This window comes from Ammospiza nelsoni, chromosome 1, assembly GCF_027579445.1.
Source record: "Ammospiza nelsoni isolate bAmmNel1 chromosome 1, bAmmNel1.pri, whole genome shotgun sequence".
Taxonomy (NCBI): Eukaryota; Metazoa; Chordata; class Aves; order Passeriformes; family Passerellidae; genus Ammospiza; species Ammospiza nelsoni.
The window spans coordinates 32958965-32979547 of NC_080633.1; the positions used below are offsets into that span (position 1 = coordinate 32958965).

The 20583-nt window shown below is 39.4% G+C and overlaps 1 protein-coding gene across 5 annotated transcripts; it reads left to right on the forward strand.

Moving 5' to 3' along the window:
* The first annotated feature begins 3398 nt into the window (after positions 1–3398).
* On the forward strand, positions 3399–19828 carry CCDC126 (coiled-coil domain containing 126). Of its 5 annotated transcripts, none has more exons than XM_059471154.1 (4): positions 3399–3413; positions 14882–15019; positions 15652–16055; positions 18232–19828. In XM_059471154.1, the coding sequence occupies exons 3-4, from the start codon at positions 15818–15820 to the stop codon at positions 18411–18413; spliced, it is 420 nt and encodes a 139-aa protein (XP_059327137.1). In that variant the 5' UTR covers positions 3399–3413; positions 14882–15019; positions 15652–15817; the 3' UTR covers positions 18414–19828. The 5 variants fall into 5 exon arrangements, with proteins under 5 accessions (XP_059327137.1, XP_059327105.1, XP_059327114.1 ...); XM_059471122.1 differs by lacking the exon at positions 3399–3413 and adding an exon at positions 4175–4241 and having other exon boundaries at positions 14887–15019; XM_059471131.1 differs by lacking the exon at positions 3399–3413 and adding an exon at positions 4191–4241.
* The last annotated feature ends 755 nt before the right edge of the window (positions 19829–20583 follow it).

Genomic DNA, 20583 nt, shown 5'->3' on the forward strand with positions numbered 1-20583 from the left:
GTCGATGAACATTAGCGCTTTTGTTGCTAAAATGTTTGGTATGATAGAGAGAAGTTTTGGGAGTCGTCGTGAAGGCTTTGTGGATTTCTCACCCAGCAGCGCTCTCTGCGCAGAGCTGTCAATAAATCAAATACCTCGACTCTGTGTGTGGACTGGCCTCTTGCACACCGGCTGAAAGGACCTTATTTAGGGACAAGGCGGGGCACCCCTCCTGCACTCCACGCACCAAGGCCTTCTCCTCTCTGCTACGAGGACTGCTCCTTCACGCCGTGAAAATTATCACCCTGTTCCTCTGCCCCTTATCTTCCACCTCCCCCAGCAAGTTCTCCGGGGTTCTGCTCCCGCAGTGCAAGGAAGAACATTTATATGAATGTGTTTATGCAACCATATGAATTTCTGTGGGTCTGTGTCATCAGGGATGCTGTGTTATCGCAAGAGGATATTTAATATGCAAGGCTGGGGGGCTGCTTTTGTTGTACACACATGGAGGTAAAGTCTGAGGATCCAGTCTTGCGTGCTTCTACGAAACAAAGGCCTAAATTTTGACTTGCAGTCATGAGAATTGCATTTTAACCATGGTTTTATTAAAAGCTATATCCTTTCTGCTCAGTCACCTCAGAAAGGTTTCCCTGATCCTGTATCCTATACAGTTTTGGTGCCTCCTCCTCCAGCATGCACCAATAGCTGGTACCTTGCAGGCATTTGAGACCAGGTATGCAGTTCCTTAAATCAGAAAATGTCCCAAGATGATGAAACATCTAAACTTGCTCTGTCAGTGCAGGAAGGCACTGGGTTCCCAACAGGTGCTTTGTCCCAGTGGAGACATCACACGAACATTGGTAGCCAGTGGTCACCACAGCTTGAGGTTTTAACAGAGCCTTGACATGCACTCTTCTTTACAGGAATGGTTCTGCTTCTTCCTGCCTGGACTATAAATGGTGTTGGTTGTTTTGTGCTTCTGTTGTAAATGGAAGGCTGGAATGGTATATACCAACCATTGCTTTTTCCTTGGTGATTCAGAAGCAAATAATCGACTGAAGAGTGAATTATCTCACAATGGAAAAGAAGGCAGTATTGAGGAAAAGTCTTCCTTGTCATCTAGGTCTGCAAAATATTTAATTTTGGGTAAAAGTTTCTTGCACATCACTTACTTAAAAAGTTGCAGTAAATTCCTTAGTCAGTTCCTGTTCAATTACAAATGAATTTTCATTCCTAGGAGGTTGGCCTGAGTTTTAGCCTCTGCTGATGTAAAAAATAATTCTGAATCCATGTCATAATGTATTTTATAGCAGCTCTACTCTGTTCAGCTCTGGTACATAGATTTGTTCATCTCCCTTTTCAACTGTAACTTTATTAGTAAAGAACTTATTCTACTGCAAAATCACTTACTGTTCTGGCATATTCTGATCCTGTCTGATGTTGCCTATATTCTAACTACAGGAACAAAAAGGAATGAGCATGAAGGACATGCTTAAATTGTGAGGTGAAAATACTAATCGGTTTTCTACATAGAATGGATCACCAAAAAAAATGGAACATGAAGGACCCACTGAAAATACATAATGGTTACACTAAAAAAAACCAAAACCAAGCAGGGGAGAGAGGAAAAGGTCAGGAGAATAGAGAACAGGAATACAATTTTTGTTAACGTGTACATGTATGAGATCTAGTTACAGTCTATAGTAGGAGGCCTAGTAAAATATATGTATTGTATAAGTGGCCTTGCCCCAGTCCTAGTTGTTCTAAATGGGCTGCAGCTGTGATGTCCTTAATTGGGTGGCAGCTGTGGCTAATGAAGATAACGGGGACAAAAAGGGAGTGGCTGGCCGGTCAGGGAGAGCCTTGGAGGAGCCCTGATGAAGAAGCAGGAACAGCACTGCTGTGAAGAGCTGTGTGTGAGAAAACCAGCCAGAAGGTACGGGACTCTAGAAACATGATAACAGCAATAGAAGATAGGACAGCTGAGAGCTGTGGCAGCCTGAGAGCTGGCGCTCTAGAAGTATAATACAGCAACAGTCCACATTGTGATTTCAGTTCCTGAGGGTTAGACTAGACCTGATGCACACATTGAAGACATTTGCATTATTCCAGCAGAATTTTTCATTCCTGTTATCTTAAAATGTTCTGGCAATTGAACCTAAAATAAAAATGGCAGTTGCTGATACCAATACCTATTTTTCAAAAGTCTCAGAAATTTTACGTTTTGAGTTGAAAACTACATGCTGCCTTCACCATTTTTTTTCCTGTAACTTATCTGCCTTCATTGTTCTTTACAATGACTTTATAATGACTTCACCTGAGTTTCCTGGACCTTAAAGACAATTATTATTTTATACTATATTTTAGCTTTCACTATTTATTAGTTAGACTCCAAGGTTGGTCTGGGTCTTTGGGAGTGTCTCTCCTAAATGGAAGATGGTTTGGACCAGAAAACATCTAGAGCTGGCCTAAAGGATACCCTAATATGACATAATTACATGTTCTTCAAGCATGCCTTATAGAGGTTTTTCAAGAAATATTAATGCACTGGTTTAATACAGTGGTAGCTTTAATGCAGTAGTAAGTATAGAGTATTTGTGATTTTGGAAAAAAATACGGTTTGGGGGGAAAGATAGACCCAGATCAGGTCCATTCCCTGAAGGGAAAGGATATAAACAACTGATAAGGGATCAGGAAGAGGGAAAAATAGTGGTAGTAAAGCAAGTATAAAGTTGCATGTATTCTTATCTGCACATACAGATAATAGGATTAACTAGTTAAGCCAGAAGGCAGAAACTATGCTAATCTCTAGTGAGCATAATGACTAGTGTGCTGTTCTCTAGCCATTACCATTTAGCAGTTTAAACATATTAGGAGAGGAAATTCTTAACTCCTATTTGAAAAGGACAGGGTAATAGCTATGCAAATTAAATTTGAAAGGGCCGTCTACAGATAATGATTGGCAGGAGAGGAATGAAATAACATTGCAGCAGCAACCTAATTCTGGTGGGTTTTTTTTATTTATTATTATTTTGACAAATAATACAGGACACTGTAACATACCTGCAATCCTGGGCTTTTATCTACCCCTTGAAACGATACCAAGAGTATTATTACCCACAAATATAAGAACTATATAAACACTTTTAAGGTTCGATTTTTGTATGCCACTGAAAAGAAACACTGTGCTTGGTATTGCTTTGTCATATAGTTTTTATCATACATCTCAGATTCATCACCTGCCAAGAGTTTTGTCTGTATCCTTAGGTCGAGGCCCCTCTGATGTATCACTATTCCTTTTTCTAGAATAGCATCACATTTAAATGCTGACTTTTCCTGCAGCTAATGTGTACAGAATATGCAGGTTGAAAAGCAGGGAGAAGCTGTGTGGCCTCTGACGCATGCTGAAGGGATGGAGATAAGGTGACCAACAGGTACTTCTGAATGCTATCAACTCTGTCGAACGTGTTCTTTACTTTGCCCTTAGGTTCACCTTTCCTTAACTGATACCAGCTTCCTTTAAACAGCACCTTGCAGGAAGAGCCTGGGGTGACTCTAGCACAGTCCTATCCTCACAATGAATTTTATTTAGATGATTATCACGGTGAGGGTGGGAGGCAGGGGAGGGGTTTATGTACCACGCCACCCACGAACAATCAGAGAACCCTTGGGGTTGGAAGGGACCTCTGGAGGTGCCTTAGTCCGCTCCCCTGACAAAGCAGGGTCACCTAGAGCAGGTGACACAGGAGTGTGTCCAGGTGCCTTTTGAATGTCTCCAGGCCAGAGACTCCATGACCTCCCTGTGCAGCCTGTTCCAGTGCTTTAACACCCTCAATGTGAAGAGTTTCTTCCTCATGTTGAGGTGGAACTTGTGTTTTAGTTCACGGCCTTTTCTCGCCGTCCTGTCGCCGAGCACCACCAAAAACTCGGGCATCATCCTCTTGGCCGATAACTCGCCAAGAGTTATTTTGAGATATTTAAAAACACTGGTGAGAACCCCTCTCAGTTTTCTCCAGACTAGACATGCCCACCCCCGTTCCGCAGCCCAGGGCACGGACGAGCACAAACTCCCCGCAGAGCCGCGGGGCGCGGAGCCCGGCCCCTCACGCCGCTGCCGCCGCTCCCTCCCGCCGCTGGGGGGCGCCCGCGGCGCCGGGCGGGTGGGGGGCGCGTCCTGCGGAGGGGGCGGAGCTTGGGGCGCGGGCGGAAGCGGCGCGCGGGTGCGGGCCGGGAGGAGGCGGCGGTGGAGGCAGCGAGCCGAGGTAGCGCGGGGCGGCCGGCGGGCGGCGCTGCACGGGGGTGAGGCAGAGGGGGCGCCCCGGCAGAGCCCCAGAGCTGCGCATTGGGCCGGGGCGGCGGGACTGTGTGTGTTGGGAAGGCCCGCCCGTGTGTGCTTTCCTGGGAGAAGGGCTGGGGGTGGCTGCAGGCTCGGGCGGCACCGGGATGGCGCAGGGCGGCTGCGGCTCTCCCGCGCCCGCGGGTGCGCACCGCGCCTGAGCGGCCGCCTTGGTCCGCCCCTCCTGCGGGAGCTGCGGGACGGGCTCGGCTTCCTTGGGGCTTCCTGCGCGGCTGTCGGGGCGGTGAGCTGTGCCTGGGCGCTCCGTGACCCAGGGCGGTGATGCAGCGTCCTTGGGTGGGCAGGAAGCGGCGGAGCACACGAGGGTTTGCTCGTTTCCTTCGCCGCCCTTAGCCGCGGTCTTCCAGGCTTAGGCTGTGGTTGCAGTGACTCTGCAAGATCGATGCCTTCTGCTGTAAGGACATAACTCCCAGACAGGTAAAGCATGGTTAGAGTGATGTGATGGAACTCACAGGAGGGAAAAAAGTCATATTCAGGCAAAGGCAGGGTCCTTTATAATGTCAGGTTAAGTGATCTTCCGGCACTAGCAAGTCTGCGTAAAAAAGCTCAAAACAAACGGGTAAATATTTCGCCGGAATTGGTCTCGTTGGTACTATTGAAGAAATAGGAAAAAGTAATACAGAATGAAGGCTGCAAAATTTGAAACATTCCGTTTTAGGAGATTATAATATATGGAATTTTTTGACGGTAAGAGTTGCAGAACAGCGCTTCCTTCTTACAATATAATAAAATTGGTTTTATTTGTAATCTCTGATGTTTTGACTGCACTTACCTTAGATTTTGGTAAACATGTATAGCGTACTATTATCTCTGCCTTATTTCGGTAGCTCTGTTCATCATTCGTTATTAATAAACTCTCTTTTCGGTTCCCTAACCTAACATGGTAGCATTCTGTAAATTTTCTTTTATGTCTCTTGTCATCTAAAAGATACTGACAACTAGAGTGCAGTGTAATTTCTGTGTTTGTGTGCCACAAAACAAGCATAGATAATTTTTGTTTATACTATGACATGATGTGGAGTTTCCTTAGAACAGTTCAGATTGGGTTAATTAGTTTTTTTTTTGTTCCTGTTTTGGGGGCTTTTTTTGTAGTTCCCCCCGCCCCCCCAGGTGGGTGAATTGGGGGCAAATGGATGTGTTTTTTCGCTGTGAAAAGTGATCTTTGTAAGAATTGCAACTTTTTATTTTAAGAGAGCCCTGAGAATGTGAACATGATGTACATCCTTGTGTGCATGTGTTTTGTCCTGACTGTAACGTAGTATTGATTTTGGAACAAATGTAATGAATTGCTGCTTTACTCTCATGAGACTATCAGAGAAAGGAGACAATATGAAGATGATATTAGACTGTGAGTAGAGTAGTGCCACAAGCAGTGTGATTGCAGTTTTAGACCAAATGTAGAAATCTATTGTTATCTTTGTTCCTGTTTTGACTGCAGATACCCATATGTATAAAACCTAAGTCATTCTGACCTCTTTTTGGTATTTTAGGTGTTAAAATCTGTAGCTGTTTAATAGGTACTTGAGAGCTCTTGAGTATTAAGCAATTATGCTGGAATTCCTTTGGTCCTTTTCCTAAAGATTTTTACTGTTGGAAATAAAAGTACTTTCTTTCCTCCTCCTCCTCACCCCCCACAGCTTTTTCTTTTTAAAGCTTTTGTAGTATCTGCTTTTAGAGACTCCTTTTGGCTGTTATCTCCTTGAAGGAGGCATTGGTATCAGCTAATCACAAATTGTGATGTATCCTGGGGGACTGGATGTCATTTAGCTGCTAAAAGTAAGATATTTCCCCTGGAGTTCGTGATCACTTGTACCTTTTCCAAGAATAGTAAAGGGGAGTAGTTCTTGCATCTTGCATAAACTGTAAGTAGGATAAATGCATGCTGTCAGCTGAAATTGTCAGCTGTGTAGTCAGTGTATCTGAAAACTAGTCAAGTGTCAAAAATAGCCATTTTCCAGTTGCTGTCAAAAATCTGTGAGGCTCAGTCACTCAGATGAGTCTGTTTTTCCCAGTACAGGTTTACTGATAAAATGTACTTTGTATGCTGTTTGTTTATTAACAACCTCTTTCACCTGCGATTTTTAATTTGTGCCATTTTATGAGCTGAGTTTTCTCAACTGAACATTATTAATAACAGCCTCTTATATTTTCTTCTATGGTTTACTAAAAAAAACTTTATGAACTTTACAGAAAATAGATATGTTAGTATTTGCTTATGTAATTTAAAAGATTAATTTTGGATTGCTCAGAACTGAATGGATGCTTTGCCCATGTAAAATAGAGCCTAAACTAGAGTCGTAGACAAGGGAATGTAAAACTTATTCCAATGAAATTGGTTTCTTCAGTAATACTGAAGAATAGCAGGCTACCATGCTGTAAATAATTCACTTAAATTTCTGGATACCTTTCCCTTGATGTTAAGAATAAAGTATTTTGCAGTGCGCACCACTGAGGTGTTACAGTTAACTAATGTCTGTCATAATTCATTGCTATGCTACATTGAGCTGCAAGTCAATCCAAAAATAAGATTGTAGAAGAAAAGAAATCACTTGTCTTTAATATTTCCTCCAGTGTTATTTTTCTGAAATCTTCACCTGGGTCAGCCTTCTGGGTAAGAGCATGAATCTAAAGCCTTGTCTGTATTGCAGTTTTGCCATAGAAACATAATTTTCGTGGACAAATTCATAGGCAGTTTGAATTGTACAGGTTTCTTGAAAGAAAATCAGACAAGTTAAATTCTCCCCAGTGGAACAAGTGCTTTTTTTGTTGCCATTCTACAGGAATAGTGTTTGTGTGGTGCGCTGTGTGTGCATGTGTGAGCAGTGGCAATCTCTCCCCCACTGCAGCTGTCACTTTGTTAGCTGTGTCCCCCCTCCCCTCTTTATTCTCTTTAATGACTCCTGCCTTCCTTTTAGGTCTCTTTAAAACGTTCAGTGAAAATCCCTCTCTTACAGTAACCTACGTGCATCATCTTGTGGGCTTGGCTCGCTGTAAAACTAGTCAAAATTAGCTAAACATGTCAGGAGGAAGTTTTGGAGTCTCAGGGGCTTTGGAAAGAGGGATACAAGGACAGCTGTGAGATTTCACAAGGGAGTACTATGGGCTACTTGTCGTAGTCTGCAATTAATAAATCGTGGCAGTGTTACTGGGAAGTGAGAAGCCAAGAAAGAGCCTTGTGCTCTGTCATAAGTGACTCTGCTCAAGGAGCAAGGGTCCTACAGTGACCTCAGTGGTGGCAAAAGAGCACGAAGAGAAAACAGAGAAAAGTGTGCCAGGGAAAATTAAGCTGAGATTTTTTTTTTAAATTTTTTTTCACTATTATTATTTTTAAAAATCTGATACAGAGATGTAGAAATGTTTTGGGGCCCAGATGGGCCCAGTGGGAGGAGGGCAAGTTCAGCAAGTGTAGCATACTGTCCCTATTGATATACTGTCCCTATTGATATCTGCTTGCTTTAATTTTCTTGCCAAGCCATTTCCCCTCTCAAAATCTTGAATGTTGGCTGACTGCCCACAGGCAAGGAACAAAGAATTTCTGTTTTTAAATGGTTGGTTTATTTTAGAAGCATTCAGTGGCAGTAGTAGGAAAAATAAAGGGGGAAGGTGTTGAAAAAAAAAAAGATACTCTAAGGTACTTAAGACTTCTTAGACACAATGCAAAATGAAAATAATTATTGGTAGAAAGTGTGAAACAAAAGCAATTAAAATAGGAATGAATACATTTAAATGGAAACAGCTTTCCAGTATTTCTAAAATACTGACAAAAGGTGGTCTAGTGTTTGGGCTCTCGGATAATTTCATACCAGAGCTGCTGTAAACTTGCTGTGTGGGTTTTCAAGTCGAAAGCAGTACGTTTGTGCTCTCAACTCAAAGTTCATCTACAAGACAGATTGGTGCTGTTCTTAGAAGCCTGTAGGAGGTAAAACCTTTCCTGGTGTAAGATATGTTTGAGGTAGTCCCAGCAGCTCGTCAGCAGCAGCACTGTGCTTGTTGAGCTGTGACTTTTTTTGCCCCATATTTCCTTTGGCTATGTTGAGAGACAGGAACTGTTAGGAGTATGCAAGATTTTTCTTCTTTCTTTGTAGAAGAGTAGGTATTTTTGGTAGTTACCCATTTTTGCTATTGCCTTAAACTTCATGTTTCTTTCACTTGGAATATCCATTAAAGATGTTTCCTAAGAGGCAGGTAGCAATAAGGCAAAAGGGGTTTTTTTGGTTTTTTTTTTTTTTTTTTCAGTATGCCAAGATACTTGCAAGTCTTGGGCATGTAGAAGCAGGGAATGAAGGAACACATGCTCTAGGAGAAGCTATAGAGATAGATGTCCTGGAAAAGACACAAAGGCACACTCCTTTGTGACATGCTCTGAAAGTGGTATCAAGGTGCTAAAACCTACAGCCCAGCAGCCTTCATAGTGATAGGGCAGCCTTTTTTGTGCTCAGAGGTATGCCTTCTTACCTGTTCTTAAGATAGCAGCATGTTTTATAGTATTGATATTTTTACATGTGTCTAGCAGCTATTAATAGGAATGGGTGCTTCTATCTACTCATCTGTGATGCAGTCTGGAAAGACCCTTGAGTTTCATCACTTTTGGTGGGCTGTGTTATGTCAGGCATTGCTGATGTTTTGTCAGTACAGATCCTCTTTTCCCTCTCTGCTGTGATATTTTTCTATTGACCAAATTTTACAGCAGCAATAATAGGAATACTTGAAGTGCTGAGAGTAAATTTTACCAAAAGACAGCTAAATGTGGTTTCACTTGTCTGGGAACCGGCATTGCTGTTAATGGTTGGTTCCAAGTGGAATATCCTGCTCTTTTATGGCACTGTGCAGCTGTCTGAGTGAACCTGATTAATGAACCTGGGAACCAAAGGACAGTCACCAGGAATATGGATGTGCCAGTACAGGACAGTAGTCTCATTGGTCTCTTCTCAAGAACTCCTGTACTCATGAAAAAATGAGGAATGTGCTTCTTCCTTACACACCAGTTTTAATCAGAGCTGTGTGTAAACACTTCACTTCTCTGGGCACCTCTTGGCCAGCTGCGCCTCATGAAGATTTTTCATCTGCTGCTAAACCAACAACCATCTAAGACTGCAAATTACCAGAATACGAGCATCATTTTTGGCATTCCAAAAAGTCTCAGAATGTGAGCTCCTGGGCTTCTAGGTGCTTACTTCATTGTCTCAGTCTTTTACAATTAATTGTCTAGTGTGTATTTTCTGTACTGTTCTGCTGTATGTCAGTCATTCTTTAGACTTCCCATTTGCATTGCTTCACAGAAATGGCTGGGGGTTTTTCAAATAACATAGAACCAGCTCTCAGAATGGTCAGCACAATTGATTCCTGTCAGCTGAGTGATGCTCAAAGTTTTCTGTGGGAAAATTAGAAAACAAAATACTTTGGAGGTCACAGAGGTACATGAGTCAGAGGGTGCACTCTGTAAATAGATGCAAAAAAGGGGAAAATAATAGAATGGAGTTTGATGCTACTGTGGAATTTTTTTTCCTGGTATTCTGTAATGCCCAGTGATTCTTGTCTTCCTGAAATGTTTGCTGGAATAGCAATGCAATGCTATTGCAATGAGGTATCACTCTGAATATTTAGAGGAAGTTTTTTGTTTACTGATACAGTACTCTCTCTGTACTGAGGGATATTTGTTGCCATGAATTTAATAGTAATTTCTTGTACAGATGTAATTCTACTGTGGTAATTTAAAATTGTTAACAATTTCATAAACTTTTTGTACTTCCACTGAGACAGTAATAAAGTCTAACTTTGTACTGCATAATTATTTTATAGCTATTATTAATGTCAGCTTTTATTTTTACTGTCCTGATTTCTGTCTGCTCTATTGTGAGATTTTTTCTACTTACTCTTTAATTGGATGTGTGCCTCAAGGACTATGTATGGCTTTTTTTTTAAGCTCTGGGTAAATCACTTATTTTTATGCAGTTTCTCTGGTTGCCAAACCAGACCTGCTCTTGAATGCACAGTGCCATGTTTTTGTTTATCATAATTTGAAAGTGAGGAACTGATAAATATTGTGGTAGTAAGTAATAGATGGAGTAAAATTCCCACTTATCAGACCTACCTTCCTAATATATGAGTGCATTAGAGACTAGGTCTCTAGAGTGTCACTGAGGAACTACTGCCTTAGTATTTGAGATTCTGTCTTTCAAAATATATGACCAAAGAGGTGACTTTATTGGACTGTATCTTAGTAATATTCTTTTCATTGCATTTTTCTTGGTTTATTCTTAAAAGTATTTTTGATCTTTGAATCAAGTGGGTTTCTCTTAGGCTTTGCTTTTCTGTATTCTTTGCATCTGCAAACTGCTTATTAATAACAACCAAAAATACCTGATGGACCTGCTGCTTTCTTTTTCTCTTACAAATAATTACCATCATCTGTCCTGTACATTTTTCAAAACTAGAAGGTACACAGATAATCTCTGCAGGATAGGTTTAAATTTGTCCTGCAATTGTTTCTAGTGGTTTAGGAGGCTGGAGTCTCTTGGGCAGGCTAGAAAAATGCTGATGAATATGTGCCAGTCTTTCATGGGCCTGTTGACTGGCAGAAGTGGCAGGGCTGTAAACTGAAATAAGCTTTTAAGGATTTAGCTATGCCTTGTTTTCCTGATAAGCTGAGGTTGTTTCAGAGCACGTACAAGGTGTTCCTTTGCATTATAGGCCATTTAATTTTTGCATTGTATGTTAGTATAATCTCTTGTTTTTTCTGGGAATGAGTAAAGAGGAGAACTTTGCAACAAAATTCAAGAAGGATATTTTGTAAGTATGGGCTAGTTTCCATGGAGAAGGATCAGTAGTCAAACTGAAGTCTGATGCTAGTTAAGTATAACTTTGCTATATTGTGGAACATATAATGCATTTTCTGTAGCTCTTTTTTTATCTTTGCTCCTTTTGTTTTGTGCAGTCAATAATATAATTTATATATGCCTGATTTTGAAATACAGGTGTACAGGATAGAGACGTGATTTTATTTTGGGGTGGATGAGTGCTTTAGTTCATTGTTTTGTTGCCAGATGGATGTCAGTGTTGTGGTACTACTGGACAAAGTTGTATCCACATTGGAAGGTTTTTGGCAGTATTTTCCTTAGACAATCAACAGTGAAGAAAGCCAAGCTGTTTATATGTCTGTGAAAGGCAGACCTAGTGTCAGATCCTCATTCAGGAATTGGTTGTAGCTCCAAGTTCTAATGCTGCTCCTGGCTTGGGCTTGCAACTTTCAGAATAATTAAAATATGCATGCAGATTTAAAGTACTTTGGGAAACTGGCACTTGAATTGGTTACTTTAGGCTGCTAATTGAAAGGATTATCTGGAAGACATTATTTTCTTTGTGGATTCTTGGATTGCCATTTTGCCTGCAGTTAATTCAGGGGGGTTATTTGATTTGAGTTTGTTTTGTTTTGGGATTTTGTTTCTTTTCTTTCTCTCCTCAGATTTTCAAATTTTGTTCTGGTTGTACTGCTTCATCTTCATGGTTGTCTGCCTTTTGTCTCAGTCTCAGTGATTGGAGATGCATTGGAATTGCAGAAAAGTGTGGCTCTGATGCATCCTTTTTCCTGTTGCTCTCTGCAGTGCTTTGCCTTTGCCACAAAAGTCCCTCAGCTGTGGTTGGAACAGTGGTATGCCAGCATTTCTAACCAGGATAAATCAGTGTGAAAAAGGAAGTCTCAGCTTCTTTTCCTGCTCAGGGAGGATTTCCAACTCAGCATATTGTGTGCTTTGAGAATATGAGGGAGAATAAAGGTCACAAAGTACACTTACTTTCTTTCATGTGTGCTGTTATCTTTTGGGATACTACCTCTAAATTACTGAAAACAGAGGTCCATTCTGAGGCCAAGTTTTGTTGAAACTATAATAAGTACACTTCTTGTACAGAAGTGCTGACCTTTCAGGGCAACAAGAGGTACAAGAATATCCCAGTCCATCCATCTTAATGTGCTGACGACTTCTTAATATGTGCTCCGATACTCTTTTTTTTTCCTACTTCCAAATCATTTGGGCATAAGCTTACTTTTTAAATTTTTTTTTTAACCCCAAGAGTGTTGCAGGGAGTGTCTTATGAGTCACTAGAAGTGCATGCACTTCAGGGGGAAAGAGGAGACCAGATCTCCAGAACTTTGAGATTACACTGGAATTCATGAAGAGGGAATGGCCTTTAAAAATGTGTAGGAAAAGTGGCAAGTACAAATAGTTCCCTTCATTTTGGTAAACCTTGCTCTGAGTTCCTTTGCCTTGTGTCAGTATATGGCTGTTATGCAATTTCCCAGCAGGTGAAGTCCTTAATTTCCATTAGTTTCAGTAGTCAGCGTGTGCACTGTGAATCAGATATACATGGCGATGGCCCAGTCTGCAATTCCTGCTGCTGCTTGGCAGGAGTTTATTCAATCTGTTCCTCTTGGCTAGACCTCTTATCCTGGCTTGTGGTCTTATTTACAGTGTGATGGCAGAGTTATTTCTACTCTGAAGGACTGTAGTGATACTGTCTAAATGCTTCAGGGTGAGATATGGCTGGAGATCTGCAGAGAGGTGAACTCAATTTAAGTTTTGCAAGAGCTATCTGTTCTTTTCAGTGTTTTTGGTTTTTTTTTAATAGAAGTAGAGACTGTTGGGAATGGGGTTTGGAACTCATGGTGTCTTCTTGAGAGATACTGTTTGGTCTTCTGAGCCATCACATGAATACTCTTCTCCTGGACCTCATAATGTTTTCCATCATTTTTGATACTGTTCAGAGATTATATAGATACATAATGATGTGGGTGCAGCTTATCCTTTAAAGTCTGAGTGCAGAGCTGTGGATTTGGCAAGGAGCTAGGGAAAAGAAATTTTGGTTAGTGCATGTTAGGGAAATCTTAAGCCACACAATTCCAGATATTCATGCTATGGAATGTAAATTTTTGTTTTCCCACTTATTTTATGTACTTAAGACAAATTAGTATCTTAAAACCAGTTTTAGGGGGATTAAGCACATTCCTTGAAGAAAGTATGTCCCACTGCATTTACAGTGGTGTCATTGTCATATTTTCTGAAAAGTCCCTTCACCAGGATTTCTTCTCTCTAAGCCTCACAGAAAAAGGAAAAGAATATTATCTCATTTGCTTCTCCCTGTTTAGCTGCTTTGGAATGTGGTTGGAGATTGTTTATCTAACGTGTGAATTGTTTTAACTTAATGACCAATCACCGTCTGGCTGTGTTGGGATTCTGGAAGCAGTCAAGAATTTTCAGTTAGTATCTTGTTAAGCCTTCTGTATGTATCCTTTCTCTATTCTTCAGTATAGTTTTAGTATAGTGTTCTTTAATATAATATAGTAACATAATAAATAAGCCTTCTAAGAACATGGAGTCAGATTCATCTTTCCTCCCCACGACAGGGGACCCTGAAAATACCACACAGTGAGCTCAAATTACTGTGTGTTGGCTGTCTGTCCTTGTGCACAGTCACGCCCCACGGTGGAGGGTGAGCTGTTCCTCATTCAGTGGCTTGGGATTGCCACTTGCACTGGTGCACCCAGCAGTCAGTCTATGTACTGGCAGTGGCTGCCATATGGCATTTCACACACAACTGGTTGTTACTTTACAGCAAGTAACCTGATGTCGTCCCTGCCTTGGGTTAATCATTTTCAGAATAATTTAGATATGCATGTTGATTTTAGAGCACTTGAAAGATTTGCCACTTGAATCAGGCACGCTGGCTGGCCTGTTGAGGGGATTATGTGAAGGGTAGGGACAGGCAGGGCTGGCGGTGCCACTTGTGTTGGCAGCAGACGGGGGGTGTTGGCACAGGGCCGATGGAACTGGTCAGTGCAGGGCATGACAAGTGCCATGGAGGCAGAGTTAGGGTTAGATGAGAGCTCAGCAGCATGAGAAACTTGGTCTCAGTATTCTGATACAAACTGAGGTGTAAGTGCCACTACAGGAAATCTGGTGAGGAACTCTATTACATGGGTAATTTCAGTCCAAAAAGTGCTTGTGTCAGGTAGTACATGGGGAAGAGCTGGGAATAGCGAGGAAAAATGTAACTATTGTGTAAAATGAGTAACTTTATTTGGATGATGTTAAATTATAAATTCCTCTTTTAAGAAAGTATTGAGTAATTGGAGTAGTGTCAGAGATGCATGAAAGATGAGAAGTATGAGGTATGCACATGGAAAGGGTCTCAAAATGTGGGATCTGTTTGAGGCGTAAAAATTAGTAATAGAACGATGCCTGTAAATACATGTACGATGAATCTGGACCATCTGTTATCACTGCCTTATAACAAAAGAGGGAGATGCTCATGAGATTCTTACCAAGCTTTCTTTTAAAAGTATTTTTAAGTCAGTTCCTGGGCATTCAAGTGTATGCATTCATAATAAAATGTAGAGTATTTCTGTGTTCTTCCCTAACAATTGCTTGAAGTTAGGTTTGAAAATGTAGTTCTGTTTTAAAAGCATGTAGCTTGAAGCCTTTGACTGCAACTACTCCACAAGTAAATGAAGATATCTTCACTTTTTGTTTAAATCTTTTTTTTTTTTCCCAGTACAGATATCCCTGAAGATGTGTGGCTCAAACTGCTTCAAACTGTCTGAGCATTTGTTATTTAACTGATGAAGCTTTCCTACCATTTGCTTTCCTCCTGAAGCCTTCATCTATTGAAGGATGAGAATTGGGTACTATGGTAAGACATTTTTTGAAGTCGAAGTAAAATGCTGAAGTGCAATGTGCCAATTTGCTTTGGTTTTATCTCTTTATTCAATAATAAGACATCACAACAAATAAAAAACCTTAATGGTGTACAGAGCCAGGAAAGGAAGCTTTGAACTAGCTAACCAACCAAGAAACATCATTCTATGTGTTGTCTGTTCACACTTGTGCTGTACTTGAAAGTGAAGAGTAAGAATCAAGTGAATCATTTCACAAGATCTTGTGTCTAGATGTATGTGTATAACTCATCACAGTATTGTACAGAAATGTTATACAGGTCTCTTCTAGATACTGCATCTTCTTTCAAATGCATTTGAGTGTACTATCAGTTTAAATTCCAATATTTAAATACTTGTGGTGCTTTGTGGAAGCACAGATTTTTGGAGGATTTTGATTTTTGGAGGATAAAAATTGGTAGAAATAGGAAGAGGAAACCCTGTAAATAACAGGTGAGAAGGAAATATAACTGAGCCTGAACCTCTAAGCAGATAAAAAAACTTGTTTGCTAGATGATGCAATAATACCATATTTTGAAACTGATATTTGTTCTTGATCTCAACAACAGTAGCAATTTTGAATAACCAAGTGGTTCTTTAAAAATTTCAGGAATCAAGACCAACTGAAACATGAGAAGATATATTCAAGATGATCCAGCCAGAAGATCTTTCACTTCATAGAAATATTATTGTTGTTTAATATGTAATATAATTAGACGAAGCCAAAATCAGTTACTTTTCTCAAAATTAGGACGTGCCTGTGGCCTTCATCAGAAATGTTTCTAACATTTTCAAGAAAAAATATGTCCCAGAAACTGAGTATGTTTTTACTAGTCTTTGGAATCATTTGGGGTTTGATGTTGCTACGCTACACTTTTCAGTATCCAAGACGCCAAAGCAGTGCTGAGTTGCGTGGACAGATATTAGATCTCAGTAAAAGATATGTCAAAGCACTGGCAGAAGAAAATAAAAACCTGATGAATGGTGGTGGTGGAGCCTCTATGTCCGGATATGGTAAGAGGAAAAAAGCCATACTAGTTACTTGAATATATTACTTTTCTGTAAACTGTAAAGTTATAAATTTTCTTTTTTTCTTTTTAAGTAGTATATGCTCTTCAGGAGAAAAAAACTTCTCTGTATTAACTGATTTGATTTTAGTTTATGGAGTGAAGTTGAAGATTAAGACGAGTTGCAAAATCAAGCTCCATACGTGAAATTTTTGCTTTCCAGGATTTTTTTAGATCTCTTCAGGTACATGAATACAGTTACTTACAGAATTAACAGCACATTTGTCTTTTTCCAAATCCTCAGCTATTGAGGAATAAGCATGTGCTTGATACAGGGACGAAGTTTTATATTAAGTCACTTTGACATTCCAGATTCTTCTAGTACCTTATTGCTGACTTCCTGCTTTTATTTATTGAATTTTCTTCTCCCTGAAAAAGCAATGAAAAAGGAAGATACTAGTTGAGTTTGTGGTCTGGAGACTGCAAGGCAATTATGAATTTGGCAAAATCTCTCCTTGTTTTAGAAGGAGCTGTAATAGACAATGTCCTTTGTCTTGTGAGCTATAATACTTGATGCATCATATCTCTGATTTGCCTGTCTTATGAATTTGTACCTAACTTGATAAATAGGTTGCCAGTATTTACTATCTTATGAAATATTGAAAAGATAACTAAAATTGTTTATTTTTAAAAATAGTATTTCAAAATATGTAATGAACTTTGATCCCCTTAAGATTTACTTAAATGGCTCTGCCTGTTGTAGGATGCCCTTTGCAGGCCTTTGGTAAGAGTGCAAGCAGCAAAAATGTGTTTGAAGTCTTTTTGCTGCTGCTAAGGAAGAAGAAAGCAAGTCTGTGATGACAAGAAGTGCAGGAACAGCCCAAGAGGAGTAGGAGACTAAAAAGTGTTTAAACCTTTAATCCTTTCATTCTTAAAATTAATTTTTATCACAGTAAGAGACTGCCTGTTTTCTCTTCCCTGTTTTCTCCTCCCACTTTTTTTTTTGTCATCAAGGACTTCCTTTACTGTGTAATTAGGTTTTTCTGTCATTTAGGGCGTATTTCCAAGTGAGACTTGTCTTCTCTGTTTTTTTCTGGAGTTTGATATAAACTTAAGTCATCACTTGATCTACCTGCTGATCATCAGAATTAAAACTTGGCAATTCCCTCCACCAGATTGTTGAGCACAAAATGATACTACAGAGTACACGACCCACTCTCTGTACATGACCCAGACCCTGCTCTGGCTTGAATTGTTTAGCAAATTTTTTTCTTTAAAGCTCACATTACTAAACAAGAACTAGAGGGAGGTACTTTTTTTTTTTTTTTTTTTAATTTAATTTACTACTAATTTTTAATTTTATCTGGTTTACTCCTGTTTTTTCATTTTGATGCCTGTGATCTTTCTCCCCAATCTTCCTGCTTAGTTAACTGATTAGAGGGCAGTGGGTAGAGACTGAGTTTGTAGATTTCTTCATGTGTAAGGGGAATCTTAACAGCTTGTAAAACCTGGTAAGTTTGTTAATGTTTTTCAAAGCTGAAAGAAGATGGTGATTGGCAACAACATAAATAGTTTTTTATTGGAAGATGTTACTGTTTTTTTGTTCCTGATCATGAGAATTTTTTTACCATCTTTTCTCTTATTTTTCAGTCAATAAAGATGTAAATAGATTTTTTAACCCTTGCTTTATAGCTTATGTAAGAAGCAGTAAGATAGCTTTTAATGACAGCTTTTCTGTGGGCTAAATCTGTCATTTATGGGAAAGCTATTAGCTACCTTTTTTATGGTGGTAAGTATTTAGATATATTCTCTTGCATCCAAGGCTAAAAGATGACATAGAGTATTCCAATGCTGTTGTCTGGATGAAATTTGAAATAATACATTTGAGTAGCCACTTCTAATGTTCCAATTAGTGTTTTTGCTCTTATACTCTAATATTTAATTGGCTGCCTTCACAGTTCCCTGTTATAATGGTATCTCCCTTCCCTAAAATAACAAATGAATGTTATTAAAGAAAATTCAAACAGCTGTTTAATTCCGTACTTCTTAATCAATCTGCACTCCTCTCCAAAAAGTATGCTAGGAAGAATAGCAAGTCTTAAGATGTGAATGTGTTGAAATGGCAGTTCTTTTCCACACAGAGTAAATAACAGGCTGTAATTTGTTTTTTCCATTATCTTCAGCTGATCTTAAGAGAACAATTGCTGTTCTTCTGGATGACATCTTACAACGCCTGGTGAAACTGGAAAACAAGGTTGATTACATTGTTGTGAATGGCTCAGCAGCAAACACCACTAATGGAACTAACCACCAGGTGCCAGTGACTGCAAACAAACGTGCAAAGCCAGCAAGCAACATCAGATAGCAAACAGGCTGCTTCGTGTTGCTGCACCATTGATGGAGAATATTTAAGATAAGCTTTTTGTCTCTGGCTAGGGCAAAGCAGTAGTTGACTCTAAAGCAAGCATAAACTATTGTATTCTACGACATGCTTGGATCTGTGTAGGCCTAACGTGCTTAGGTTCTCAAAGCATTATTTCATTGCCTTTGAGCAGTGCTTCTGAAGTGATCTTTGTTGTCTCTAAAGATATTTTGATATGGTTTGATGTAGTAGGCCATTGGATAATAACAATACATGGAAAGCAATGGGAAACTTATGGGTAGATTTCAAAATATATTTATTTAAGTATGAATATAACATATCTTTTGGATAGGTGAGCAATATTGTAGTTTATTCATTTTTTGTGGTCTGCATTAAGCCAAGGTAACTGAGGAAAATGTGTTGCTAAACAGATGTTAGAAGATGTGTACACTTAAAATATTTTCTTACTTATTTACTAAAATAATATTAAATTGAGGATAGCGTTGGTGGTAATATTTTAAAATTGTGACCCAAAGAATGTCTTTATTTGCACTATCTGTCAGAATAGTTAAAGAGAAGTTACTGTATATTTAAGAAAATTTATTATAATAGGAAATCATTATAGGTAGTAACACTGTCCAGGTTTATCTTTATGCCAGAGGTAGGGCAGTTAGATTATGAAAAGCAAATCATCATCTGTGATATCTTTGATTATTTAATAAAAAGATATTTAAATGTATGTATTTTGTAATTGCAGATAAAATTATTTAAGTGATGGAAATAAGTTTTGAATATGTGAATATAGTTTATTTTTATTCATTGTTGTTTGTTTTAACATTTTGATGCCTTGCAGTTTGTGTTTAGTATAGCACACCATCTCCCTGAATTGCTTGCTTGATCAGAAGGAAAAGCAATGAAGGGAATCAAGGCATCTCTGCATTTAACAGGGGTATGTGTACTGAGGGTGTCTAATCATGGAATAGTTGAGAGCCAAGGTAATGTTTGCCTTATGTCTAAGTCAGCCTTACAGCAAAGTGAATTGCATGCAGTGTTGGGTGCACTGTATCTCAAATGTTACTGAAATCATATTGAAGTGCCACTGAACCTGTTTTTTAAACTGTACTGAATGTTTGGCGGGGACAGAATGTTCAGGGACTTTTGCCAAAAGTGTCCTGTAAATGAGGTTTTGGGGATGAGTAAAACCAGAGGCACTGGGTGATATACCAGGCAAAGTTATGTGGTTTTTTCCCTTTCTTCTGTTTCCCTGCTTATGTTCTTGATGGCTATAAAGGAAAATGCAATTGCAATCTTAATTAGTACTTAGTATCCAGATGATTTTTTTTTTGTCACATTGTGTGTAAACATGTACTCACTTCAATGCAGAAAGAGAAAAATAAATTTTTAATTGTACTTGTAAATGTTCCTGGGTTTGTTTGTTTGTAATTAAATGGTCTTGTCATTCTTGCTACATGTGCTCTGTCAGTTTCTGGATTGGAAAATTGTACATCTGAGTTTTAGTAGTGTTCTTTCTGGTATTCTTCCTTCTTAGTCACTGACTTCTGCTCTTGAAATTCTAATGCCCTGAAACTTTCCTCAGGTTAGAGGAGAAAGGGGAGAAAGAATTGAAAATAAAATAACTGATTTAGATCTTTAATGGCAAAGACTTCACTGTTTAACCTAAGAGTAAAGATCTGTGCAGAACTTCTTTTGAACCTGCAGATTGACAATGTGAAGATAGATAGATTTTTATATCCATCTCTCTCTCTCTCTATCTGTCTGGTTTTTTTCCTAGATACTTGGTTGTTACAAATTGAAACCTTTGTGCTATAAACATGTAGTTGTTTTCAGAGTAGCAAAACCAAACTTCAGGTGTGCAGACTGAGGTAAAAAAGGGTAAGGAAGGGATAAAGGGAGGGTCTCAGCTGACTTTCCTGTTAACAGTAGTAAGAAAACGTCTGCCTGTTCTAGCCTGTAGCCTCTTGTGTGGGACTTGTGAGAGGTGTGGCAGCCCTACCAAGGTAGGAGGTTGTGTAAAGAACCCAAGGGCTTGTGAAGAAAGCCTGCAGAAGGCTACAACTTAGCCCAGGTCCAAAATGCTTGATAGTATCACAGTTTTTGGTTGTGTTGCCAAGCATATTTTTCTTTTCTGAGCAATATTTAAGTAGTATTTCTG